The sequence below is a fragment of the Aricia agestis genome, chromosome 4 (genome assembly GCF_905147365.1).
Source record: "Aricia agestis chromosome 4, ilAriAges1.1, whole genome shotgun sequence".
NCBI classification, from domain to species: Eukaryota; Metazoa; Arthropoda; class Insecta; order Lepidoptera; family Lycaenidae; genus Aricia; species Aricia agestis.
This window is the reverse complement of record NC_056409.1, coordinates 18,858,450-18,872,080: the sequence shown is the minus strand read 5'-3', so window position 1 is coordinate 18,872,080 and position 13,631 is coordinate 18,858,450. Positions and strand designations below refer to the sequence as shown.

General features: G+C 35.4%; 1 protein-coding gene and 1 long non-coding RNA gene across 2 annotated transcripts; both read left to right on the top strand.

Annotated features, from left to right (window-relative positions):
• The first annotated feature begins 3,213 nt into the window (after positions 1-3,213).
• LOC121726154 (bilin-binding protein-like) lies at positions 3,214-7,297 on the top strand. Its single transcript, XM_042113386.1, has 4 exons — positions 3,214-3,351; positions 3,999-4,203; positions 5,707-5,802; positions 7,113-7,297. Exons 1-4 carry the CDS (start codon positions 3,244-3,246, stop codon positions 7,238-7,240), a joined length of 537 nt encoding a protein of 178 aa, XP_041969320.1. The 5' UTR covers positions 3,214-3,243; the 3' UTR covers positions 7,241-7,297.
• A 4,259-nt stretch (positions 7,298-11,556) lies between these two features.
• Positions 11,557-13,300, top strand: LOC121726155. The gene is made up of 3 exons (XR_006035493.1): positions 11,557-11,738; positions 12,097-12,186; positions 13,194-13,300. It is a non-coding gene; the product is annotated as an uncharacterized LOC121726155 (long non-coding RNA).
• Positions 13,301-13,631: the final 331 nt, after the last annotated feature.

Genomic DNA, 13,631 nt, shown 5'->3' with positions numbered 1-13,631 from the left:
ATGATTTGTATAAAAAGATATTTACGTCTGCGACTCACAACTCACAAATTACGCCCGTTTGGCCTCACCCTTCTGATGCTGCGAGTGTCCATGGGCGACGGGAGTTGCTTTCTATCAGGTGACCCGTTTGCTCGTTTGCCCCCTTATTTCATAAAAAAACGCGATCAAGCTATCCACGAATCACGATACAACGCATCTCTTTACGAAGCAAATCTACTATATAGGTCGTCCACGCGATCAAAAGAATCTTGCTGATAGGGTGAGGCCAAACGAGCGGTTTGGCTTCCGAAGATTTTGCTACCTGCCATAATATATTTTGATATTCTGAAATGTTTTTATAAAAAAACAATATTATATGACCCGTCTACTATTTTTGAATCAAGATCAGTCTGAATTTAATAGTACCTTTATTATATTATTCTCAAGCTCCATTATTTTATGTTTTGTTTGAGCACTAAAGCATGCAAAAATCAAAATCAAAAATATTTATTTTCAAATAGGTTAACAAAGTTAACACTTTTAGAACGTCGTGTCTACATGAGGCCTACCACCGGTTCGGTGCCTACCTACATACATACTATAAAAGATTACAATATTCTTACTAGAAGTAGCAAAATGTAGTAAAAAATAAATGTATTTGGTATAAGAATTTTTATGAATTTATTACGCTAACTAAACAGAAGAAAACTGTACAATTGGTAATTCAGAAATACAAAAACATTCCCGAATATTTTGGTTGAATGAATACTACTATCTGCAATAACATAATCAGATTATTCTGGAGGGTCTAATAGACTAGAAACGGCGCCTATTCAAGCAATGATAATAATTGGCGCACGCTCTGCTGGATATCCATTTTGATAATTCTAATCTACTTATGGGTGGATTACATTAGACAAATTAAGCGAAATTAATACTAACTGTCGGTGGCTAAATTATACTCACTTGAAAAAAAAGTACATTTTTGTGTCTAATAGGCACTGACCTATAATACACTGGACAGGCTATGCCGGACAAAATGACAGCTATTTTTTGTGCCGATTTGAAGCGCCGCGGTGAGCGTACAGCTGTGAACTAATTACATAGAAAATTAACCGCCATTTGCAAAATAGTAGTTCCAAGTACACTCACTCCTGCTTTCACATAGCAATCAGCGCCAATATGGCGACTTCCAAATAGGAATATTTTATTGATAGCGATCGCCTGTCCAGTGTATTATAATGTGTAGAGGTCAGTGCTAATATGTAACATTTTTATTTTTGAAAAAGTTAATATTTTTTGGCATTATGGACCATAATGCCAAATTTATACGTGGGAGAGCCATGCTTCGGCACGAATGGGCCGGCTCGACCGGATAAATACCACGTTCTCACAGAAAACCGGCGTGAAGCAGCGCTTGCGCTGTGTTTCGCCGAGTGAGTGAGTTTACCGGAGGCCCAATCCCCTACCCTATTCCCTTTCCTACCCTCCCCTATTCCCTTCCCTTCCCTACCCTCCCCTATTACCCTATTCCCTCTTAAAAGGCCGGCAACGCACATGCAGCTCTTCTGATGCTGCGAGTGTCCATGGGCGACGGAAGTTGCTTTCCATCAGGTGACCCGTTTGCTCGTTTGCCCCCTTATTTCATAAATAAAAAAATAAAAAAAACTTTTTCACCCAATTTATCCATAATTTATGTATAAGGTGTAGAGTCCTGTATGATTATGCAGGTGCCGTCTGGCTACTGTTCAGCCATATTCTGGTGATAATGGAGAGGAGTTTGCAAAACACACAGGTCTATATTGGTCTTGACGCATGGTTTCTTCAACCAAATGTAATCGACCATCCCCTTTTGAGCCAATCTCGCGCCATATCGTAACCGACGAAGGAGGTTTCACTATAGGAGGATAATAATTTGCCCCAAACCTATAACCTCCTTTTTCGAAAATAATATTTTTGAAATACCTACACATATTTTTATTTTTCGAATTGATATTATCTTGCTCATGCTAAGCCTGCAGGTAGTTTTCCGCAGCGATTTCTTGGTTTTATTAGTACTTAATCAATAAACCGGCCAAGTACGTGTCGTGCCACGCGCAATACCTATAGGTTGCCATAGTACCGCTTATTTTTTTATAATTTTTGTATGGTCAATGAATGCACATTTATAACGTGTTTTACAATACTAACAATATAATCAATTCGTTCAAAAGGATTTTGAACGAAAAGTTCCTTTGTACTTCTACGAATACATTTTTTTAGTCTTTTTTTTATTTATTTATTTTATTAAAAAATACATAATTCTTTATAGTTACTCTCCATAAACCACTAAGGTTTGTCCGGAGTGTACTGTTGTTTTAAAATACTACAATACTTGGGAAACTTAATTCAATATTATTTTACATAAAATTAAACTGAATCATAACATAATTATAAGAAAACAAAATATTTAAAAACATTATTACTAACACAATAGTAACAACTAACAAGAAACAAGAAAATCATATCCTCTTAGCCATGCTCATGTAACACTTTATTTAAATAATATGTTTTTAGTTTATATTTAATATTCGTTTAGTTGATTTAGTTGACCGACTATTACTCACTAACTTAAGTGAAGTCTTCTTAGCCGTGATAGTTTTCCTTCTAAATTCAGCATAATTATTTCTTATTCTCGTGAATTTTTTCACATTTCCAGAATTTCCAGCAACCGTTTAGCTGGTAGAAGGCGGGGACACTGGACTCTAACGATTGTATCCACTTTAAAACGTCATATTTCACAAATGAATCCTTAGGGATTCATTGAATGCACTTAGGTGCATTCATACCGAATTCCATCTTTGTAGGCCTTATAGTCTCTGAGCAAAACCGCGGACAGACAGACGGACGGACGGACAGACGGACAGACAGACGGACAGACAGACGGACAGACAGACGGACAGACAGACGGACAGACGGACGGACAGACCGAAACTATAAGGGTTTCTTGTTGACTACGGATCCCTAAGAACGTGTTATTTTTCCATGTAGCAAACACCAAACCAAAGGAGCAAGAACAAAAATAATAAGATTATGCATAATGTAAAATATTCTAGAAATTTATCGAAAAACATGAACTTTACAAACAAAACAAATGCTATCATTTAATGGAACCTGATATGAGAGACCTGTTTTTCTGATGCAAATATATAATATTATATATTTTGTTTCATTTAACAATCAGTTGCCAAAGTACATTCGTAAAGATTATATTCTGTTGTCAATATGTTGCTCTTATATCGAAGCTACTTTCTTATTTTGGCTTACTATTTAGCAACTATAGAGTGTAAATGTCCTGAAATTACGCCGGCAAAAAACATCGATTTGGACAAGGTAAATAGTTCGGTTTTTTTTAAGTTGTGTAATTGTTATTCTCTAGTCCATACTAATATTTTAAGTAATAATTGCGAAAGTGTGTCTATCTGTCTGTTACCTCTTCACACCTAAGCCATTGAACCAGTGTTGCTGAAATTCGCTATGGAGATACATTAAGTCCCGGGACAGGACATAGGATACTTTATATCCCGGAGAAAAATCTACGGTCCCCGCGCGATAACGACGTTTAGCTTAAAGAGTGTGTCATTTACGGCCGTTCCCAATATTTGATCTATCTCTGGTTTTGCCCTACTAGAGATAGGAATAGCTTACAATTGCCATAAAATATGTCTCTAATGTCTAATGTGAGCTATTCCTATCTCTAGTAGGGCAAAACCAGAGATAGATCAAATATTGGGAACGGCCGTTAGTAACTGATAAGTAAACAAATTTATAACATTTAAGAGCAAATAAATATCAGATTTTTTGCGACAATATTTTACTTATTTATGGTAATGCCGACCTTATAATAATTCTTGTGAGTTTTTATGTTTATCTTAATAACCTTTTAAGGTCAATAAGTTTAAGCTTATTATTTATTCAAATCCAATTTAGCGCTAGATATCACTGGATTGGAATAAGGCTAACCCGCTTCTTTGTTTTAGTTCGCGTCAGGCACCTGGTATGATGTTGCCATATCACACAACAATCTAACGAATGGGGAGATTTTTGCATCCTTGACGTATACGAAAAAAGGCAACAAAATTACATTCGAAACAGCCGGCATCCCTAAGGATGATATTAATTACGTTGAGGGCTCCGCCAAGGTGCTATCGTACGGAAAATTCCTTTACACTTATATAGTTGGAGGTAAGTTTATTGCTTAGAACTGGACATTGAGTTATTAGTTATACCTAATATATATATTTTTTTAATGAAATAAGGGGCAAACGAGCAAACGGGTCACCTGATGGAAAGCAACTTCCGTCGCCCATGGACACTCGCAGCATCAGAAGAGCTGCAAGTGCGTTGCCGGCCTTTTAAGAGGGAATAGGTTAATAGGGGAGGGTAGGGAAGGGAAGGGAATAGTTGAGGGTAGGGAACGGAATAGGGTAGGGGTTAGGGGATTGGGCCTCCGGTAAACTCACTCACTCGGCGAAACACAGCGCAAGCGCTGTTTCACGCCGGTTTTCTGTGAGAACGTGGTATTTATCCGGTCGAGCCGGCCCATTCGTGCCGAAGCATGGCTCTCCCACGTTGGTAAATTTTGTTTATTTCTATTTGAGCATCATAATGTTACTAATAAATTTTCTTGCAAATTAATGTTGTAAGCTCTCTAATCCAGCTAGGATCAGATATAGACCGCCTTAAATCTGGAGCATCTGGTGCTTCCAAAAACTTCCCAGAAACTAATATTATAAATGCGAAAGTGAGTCTTCTGTCTTCACGCCGAAACCGCAGAGCCGATTTTGCTGAATACAAACATTAGAATTTATATTTTACGAGCTTTTGCCCGCGGCTTCGCTCGCGTTAAGAAAGATAATTATATACGAACTTTCATCCCCTATTTTAATTCCTTGGAGTTGGAATTGATCAAAATATTTTCTTAGCGGATGCCTACAACATAACATCTACCGGCATGCCAAATTTCAGCCCGATCTGTCCAGTGGTTTGGGCTGTGCGTTGATAGATCACTATGTCAATCAGTCAGTCACCTTTGAGTTTTATATATATAGATATTCCGAAAATCCCGTTATCTAATAAACAGGGTGTAACAATAATAAGTGATAATATTTTAGGGTGTGTACGTACAATGTAGCAGCGCTGAAAGACCATATTTTTTTTTCACTTTTGTATGGGGAAACTCGTGACGCTCCTCAGGCCCTTGCCCATAAACATACAAAAGTGAAAAAAAAAATTTCGTCTTTCAGCGCTGCTACTTTTACAGTGAACTCTCTTCGAGGAACACGTACACACCCTAAAGTATTATCACTTATTTTTGTTACACACTATATAATTAATTAATTATATACAAAAATTTTGAAAATTGGTTCACAAACGGCGGAGTAATCGTTGTACATCAACAACATTGAAAAAAAATATCCACGGCCGAACATATTATTACAACCTCCTCTTTTTTGGAAGTCGGTTAAAAATAAGTCAGGTTTTCCTTCCTGACGCTATAACTCCAGAACGCACGAACTGATTTTCACGGTTTTGCATTCGTTGGAAAGGTCTGGGGCTCCGTGAGGTTTATCGAAAAAAAATTCAAGAGAAAAGCAGGAAAACTGGGAAAACAGGCAAAGCAACGTTTGCCAGGACAGCTAGTCAGGTCATAAATAAAAACTAATCAATATGTAATATTAATTTTAGAACCAAAGGAGCAAGTGGATAACGTGGTGACGATTGCGGCTCTTGATGATGATTTCCTCTCACTGTACGGCTGCAAGAATGATGACGAGCATCAAGGTAAATCTCAACTTTTGAACTTAGTTCAATACAGATTTAAAATTCAGAGATCCATATTAAAATTGTGTGTCTGTGTATCTATTACCTCTTCAAGCTTAAACATCTGAACCGGTTATGGTGAAGTTTGGTTTGCAGGTACTTTAAAACCCGGGAAAGGACACAGGATAGTGTTTGTTGCTAAAAAATGTACAGCTCCCAACGATAAACAAATTTTAGAACAACGGAAATGCTGGTATCATGTAGTAATATAATATTAAAAGCGTACATCATCATCATCATCAAGCATCATCTAGTAATATAATAGTAAATACGTGGGAGAGCCATGCTTCGGCACGAATGGGCCGGCTCGACCGGAGAAACACCACGTTCTCACAGAAAACCGGCGTAAAACAGCGCTTGCGCTGTGTTTCGCCGAGTGAGTGAGTTTACCGGAGGCCCCATCCCCTACCCTATTCCCTTCCCTTCCCATCCCTTCCCTCCCCTATTACCCTCTTAAAAGGCCGGCAACGCACCTGCAGCTCTTCTAATGCTGCGAGTGTCCATGGGCGACGGAAGTTGCTTTCCATCAGGTGACCCGTTTGCTCGTTTGCCCCCTTATTTCATAAAAAAAGCTCTTAATTTTCCTATTTCTCTTTGGAATTTCGATCGGATAAATATATTATGAAGTGATGAAGGCCCCCAAAATAGTGCAAATAATAATAAAATTGTTCGTAGACTTTATTGAATCTAAAACACAAGTTAAATTTTATAGAACAAAAGTCAAATAATCATAATATTACAATACAAACATCATTAAAATAAAAAACTAGATCAAAATCGGTCCACCCATTTGGATGCTACGCGATGCCACGGACAGACACACACACACAGATAAACAGACAGACACGTCAAACTTATAACACCCCTCTTTTTTATCGGGGGTTAAAAAGTAATCACTTACGTGTTTAAATAAAATAAAAATATATTATTGATTCTTACAAAATAAGCGCCGCTGCTGAATAACAAAATTATGTAATCATCTTGATATTAAATAATAAACTTTTAGTTTTACCTGTCAAGCCCCATAAGGACACCGGTGACCGCGACAACAATAGAATAACAATAGTTTTCCAAGAATCCGCGATCGAAGGATATAAACGTCTCTAATATCATGTACCTACCTACTAAACTTTTTGTATATCGTAATTCAATTTCTTTTCATTTTTCGCTGAAATTCATTGAAAAATAATTATTTGTATAGACAATTAAGTTACCTTTCGCCAAATTTTGTTTTATATTTTGCTTAATAATAACTAATCTTTGTTTTTCAGAAATCGTTTGGGTTGCAACGAGGGTGGAGAAACCAGAAGGCGCGTTGAAAGCCAAAGTCCAAAACTACTTGGACACCTACATAAGCCCCTACACCAAACAACACGCTGCTTGGATGACCAAATTCTAATTCTTAACCTATTGAAATCTCAACAACTTCTCTATTAAAAGTATTTCAAATGTCAAAGTTTTTTTTAACTTCCGCTTTAAACATCTAAAATATTATCATTTATCAGGTATTATGTTAAACTGATTATAAGAAATAGTCACACTTTAGGCCAAATTAGCAGCAAATCTCGAAAAATCGAGGTACCTACTCAGTATATTGCCACGTAAAAACTTGTAGTTTGGCATCCTGAAACAGTTCTCAAAATTCACATATATATTATAATTATTGTATGGTCGCAAGTTTTAAAATCAGGGGCCAAAAGTCACAAAAATTTCATTTTCTATGGGTTTTAAGTTATTTGTATTTATTATCAACTAGAGATCGCCCAATGGTCGAAATTCGACCATAGTTTCAACAACATTAGGACTACTACCTATATTTTGTAATTATTAAAATATTGACTTTATCATATTTTTTTCAGCTCTTGTCTCTGGGACTCAGCTGATCTCGACTGGCCGTGTAAGCATTGTCTTACGGCCGTTCTCAATATTTGATCTATCTCTGGTTTTGCCCTACTAGAGATAGGAATAGCTCACATTAGACATTAGAGACATAATGTCAATTGTGAGCTATTCCTATCTCTAGTAGGGCAAAACCAGAGATAGATCAAATATTGGGAACGGCCGTAATAGTATCTAAGATTTAATAAAAAAAACTATAATCCATTTTCAATTCGTCAACTTGTTGTCAACAGACTTCAACCATAAATAAAAGAGTATAATTCGTATATATAGGCTTGTCACTCAAAAATTTGTCATTTTTTCTAGTGTATCTTGATTTCCCGAGGTCAACCCCCTATTATGTAGTGACTGGGCTAGAATTGTGACTAATCAGAGCGACCAATTAGATATTGATTCACACATCGACAGACATCGAAGTCTCAGGGACTCTGTCACTGAGACTACGATGTCTGTCCGTCTGTCTTCAGGCTCATGAAATCTGTGAAAATTTCTGAAGTCTAGCTATAGTGATAGCTAGACATCAGAAATTTTCACAGATTGTGTATTTCTTTTGCCGCTATAGCATCAAATAAAATAAAGTTATACATAATAAAGTTAATATTTAAGGGGGCTCGCAACAACAAACGTGATTTTTTTGGCCTTTTTTGCTCGTAATCAATGATGGCAACAGGCAGCACTTGCATATTCACATACATTCACAAAATTCTTAATTATTATTATATTAGTACTTTAAAATTTTGTAATAAAATTAAAATAAAATATATTCTTAAGGGCGATTCTCACACAAGAAACACCATTATTTGCTTACTTTCGCTCTATAACGGTACGGAACCATCCGTGCGCGAGTCCTACTCGCATTTGGCCGATTTCTTGTGGTGTCTTGGAAAATTTTATACATTACTCATCGGTCATATTATACTATCATAAAATACAGTTTTAAAAATATATATTATGCAGAAGTATCATTTTGGTAACTATAGATGTTGGTATATTTAGAACATGAGTTGTCCGTTTAATTCCTTTCAATATTTTATGTGATGTAGCTACATCCTTCGACTTTGAGTAATATGTAAGACAGTGGTAGGTATATATCTATATATTAATACGCAAGCGAAAATCTTTGTATCCCTTTTGACGAAAAATGCGGAAACGTAGGTGAATGAAATTTTGCACAGTTATAGTTTATATGGTGAAGGAGTGCATCGAGCTAATATTATTTTGAAATTATGCTTTTTTCACACATTTTTCAACAAATAAAACATTACACACACTACAATACGCACACTCAAGAAGATGACAGATTTTTGATTGACACACATACGAATTATACACTTTTATTTATGGTTGAAGTCTGTTGACAACAAGGTGACAAATTGAAAATGGATTATAGTTTTTTTTTTTTATTGAATCTTAGATACTATTAGACAATGCTTACACGGCCAGTCTGAGATCAGCTGAGTCCCAGAGACGAGAGTTGACAAAAATACTATGATAGAGTCAATATTTTTTTACAAATTAAACGTTATTAGTCCTAATGTCGTTGAAACTAATGTCGAATTTCGACCATTGAGCGATCTCTAGTGCCTGTGAATTAGCTAACGTTAAAATAATAATGTTACTTTTGATTGAGATCAAAATATTATAGTCATTATATATTTTAAAGTCATCGAGGCAAAAACTTCCCAAGAGTTGCTTCAAGTTCTCGACTGTACCATTGTCTCCCCTTAGGGCCCGTTGTTTGATCGCTAGTTAAGATTACTAATAGTTAAAAACTGTTAGTTAAACTAACTATTGGTTAAAAATTACAAAATGCTGTTTTTCGATCGATAGTTAAGCTAACTGTAGTAAAAGTTTTTGACAAATTGTTAAATAATTTGACCACGCTCGGACTGCGTAGTTAACATTGACCATTAGTTTGATATGTTTGTTGTTGCGGATAATATCTAGTCGAGTTGAGATACTTTACTGCCCAAAAAGAGTGCTTTTATAAAAAAATAATGGATTTAAATGTACTTATACATTTCGATGACTCGGAAAGTTTTTCTGATGAAGAAATTATTCTAGCATGCGTTTTAACACGCCGCCCGAAAACATTTCGCTCTAGAATTGTGCAATGTGCAGCTAGCTGCTAGACTATTGGGATGAAGTCGAAGTTTTCGAAAGGTTTAGAATGTCCAAAGAAACAGTACTTTGGATAGTTGCTGAAGTGATTAAGTTACTAAATAGGTAAGTAGGTACCAATAACAACAGTGCTGTATTACATAAATATTGAAACCTGGCTACCATATAAAACACAAAAAAGGGTATTTTATGCAAAAAGTTTAAATAAGTCATAAAGTTTCTAAAAAATAGAGAAAACAAAAACAATTGTATTTTTTTTACAGAAAGAGTCCCCACGACCCATTAAACCCATCTTGATTGATTATTATATCCAAAGAATTTGAGTTAAGTTTTAATTACGTCCGTATATCAAGTACTTTAAGAGCTATTGTTCTTTGAACATTGGTTGTGCGTAAGCGCAAAAGCGACTGTACAGCCGACGTTTCATAAACAATATTACCAGTAGTAAAAAAATCTCCCGGCAGAATTTTGGGTTCCCCATGTTCCTTCATATAGCAACATAATTGACGATTGTTACTTTTAACTAAAGTCAAAAATCAGTTGAAACAACGTATTTCTATTTTAATAACTGGTCAAGGTTTAACTACAGTCAACTAACTAATGGTTACGGATACTATTATTAATTTTTTACTAGTGATCAAACAACCGGCCCTAAAGTCATAAGCTGGCGACGCTAATAAGATAGTTGAAACAATAAGATAAACTGCCGCACTCAGAGACAAAATATTAATTACTTAACTGTTATATTTTGAAATAAGCCCCATAAATATCTGCCAAAATCATCAATTAATTACAGTCAATTAATTAATGCACGTCTCTGAGTGTGGCAAAAAAAAATCGAAGCTGATACTTCATACTTGAAAATAAGTTACAGATTTTGAATGCTGAACTATTGAAATACCTTTCTTTGAAAGTACAAACTGACAAACATATTATTATAAACTAGAACTACTTATGATTGTATTTATACAACAACAACAATATAAAAAATTAATATTATACTAATAAAACATGATATACCCAAAGCATCTTTAGGTCTACTTCTCTGAGTATATAAACTACAGACCAGTCAAAGAAATCACTGAGTTCAACTTCTTGGATATTACAATGTTGTCCTTTACCAAAATTGGTTTTCTGTTAGTTGCTTACCATCTTGCATTCATACAATGCAGCTGCCCTAATGTGAAGCCAGTAGACAACGTTGACTTGGACCAGGTGAGTTAAAAAAAATCTACGTCCCACAATAGTCGAATAAAGCTTAATTGCTAATCTTTGCTAAGTATATCCAACAATATACTTAGCAAAGATCAGCAACGCTACTGGAACCGGCCTCGAAAAAGTTGGGGCGATGTCCATACAAGACAGGCTCATAAAATCGTGGCAAATCTTGGGTTGCCCCAAGGTAAGGCATCCAAGGTCTGCCACGATTATAATATCAGTCTTCCGCCTTTAGCCAGCAGTGGAACAGAGTACAGAGGGAGAAATTCTTAATTTGTGCACTACATATTTTTCAAATGAAATTCTACAACTATTGTGTTCACTATCTGGGGGCCCTAGCCAATCTAATTTTCTTTAAAATTTATTTCAAATGGTCTATAATATTTATGTATAGATGTCATATTACCGTATTTTAAGCCTCATCATTAAAACATTAACATTTTCTTTCTCTCAGTGGGCGAATGGTGTCTGGTATGACGTCGCAGTGACCCGCAACAACTATCCCAATGGAGAAATATTCTCATCGCTGGCTTACAATCACATCGGTGATGTAATAACTTTCAGCTCAGCAGACATTCCTGTCTCTGATCCTAACTACGTTAGAGGTACAGGCCGAGTTGTATCTGATGGCAAAATGATCTTCAGATTCGGTATTGGAGGTAAATTTTTATCATAATAATTGTAAGCCAAAATTTTGAATAAATAGTAATATGGGTAGGGAGGAATGAAAAATTCGAAAAAAAGGCTTTATTATATCTTAGGAGGAAGAATGCAGAAAAGATGCTTTGAATGCTTATAAATACTTCAAATAAATTAAAATATTAACATCGTGTACTATTATAGTTTGAAGTAGTATAATAGCTACAAATAGTGTATGAAGTGGTATAATAGCTATAGTGTAGTAGCTATAAGTTTTATAACATTAAGAATAAACAAAGATTTACCTTAAAAGTCACATCACCCACAGTTAGAAAGATAATGTTTTCCATTAAATCCAATAAAACTATGTTCCAACAGATTCTAGCCAAGATGCTGATATGACTGTGGTCGCTCTAAGTGACGACATCCTTGGTCTTTTCGGCTGCGTCAACGGAGACGAGTCTAGCGGTAAGATTTCTATAGATTACTATATTCTATCAACTCCTTACACTCAAAATAGAATTATGTCAAAATTCTACATTTTCCACACTAAAAATTATTAGCCTTCGTTCTTACCAGTAGGCCTACTACGAAACTGGCCTTGTACCATGAAACAATTTTGAGACTCAAACAATCTGACGAGAATGCCGCGTCCTGCTCTAACAAACGTCATTTCACGTTTGTTAGAGTAGGAGGCGGAATTATCGTCCCATTGTTTGAGTCTCAAAACAGTTTCATGGTGCAAGCTGTTTAAATGTATTGTATAATTTTATTTATTTAATCCAACGATATCAAAATACTTAGATACGACGTATGCCGTCAAAACTGTAGCAATGTTTTTGCATGCAAAATGTGCATCGAGAAAATATTGTCGTCCTTTTTTGTCTTACAGTAATATCATAAAATACTACTTTCTCTTTCGCTCATTTTACGCTTTAATCGAATCGAGAAAATATTGTCGTCCTTTTTTGTCTTACAATAATATCATATACTACTTTCTCTTTCGCTCATTTTACGCTTCGCTTTGATTTTTCTCTTAAAATGGAAGACAATAATTTAAATATTAATAAAATCTTAGTAATCACGCGTGAAATATTACACCTTTGGCTTTATTTGTATTCCTCGTTTTGTTACTGCACTGTCGAAAGGCACATGACGGCATTCAGGAGCGAAATGCAGCGGAAAACAACGCGGTTATTAATGAATTAAACACGTCCGGCTGTTACCGCGTCCTAAGGCACACTGCTCTCAGATGAGTGAGCTCACTCATTTCGAGGGTGACACATTTTCGCGCTGACGATTCAATTCAATTTTCATTTTGAAATAAATAGATTCCCACAAAATTTTACACACATGACTGTACAAAAACCATTTACAATGTAGGTACTAGAACTTTTAATTAATTAGGTATTTATTATTATTATCAATTCTCTGTAACTCTGAACTAATTTCAAATTATTGTTTCATATTAACAGCAATTACATGGCTGTCAACGAGACAAGAAAATCCGGACGAGAAAGTTAAGGCAGAGATTCAAAAGGTTTTGGACTCATACGTAGATCCTAGCACAAACCAAAAGGCAGCTTGGAAAACAAGAGTTTAAAAATGCAGCCATGGATTTATTATATAATTCAGTTCCCTATTTTCCTAAAATGTATATTTCTTGAATCCTCGTACTTGCAAGTTTTACTAAAATATAATATTGCTTAGCCGAATATTTTTCTTTTCGTAAATTCTTATTCTTGTTGTCTTTCTTTTTTATCCGGTGATTCACAAATCACAACATAAGTAATTCTAATAAAATGACATAACAAAACAATATTCTTTTATTTATTATTGAACTGTAGCTACCTGCATAGCAAAACAGCGTATCTAATAAGGATTTTAAATAAAATTCAAAGCAAAGTCTATGT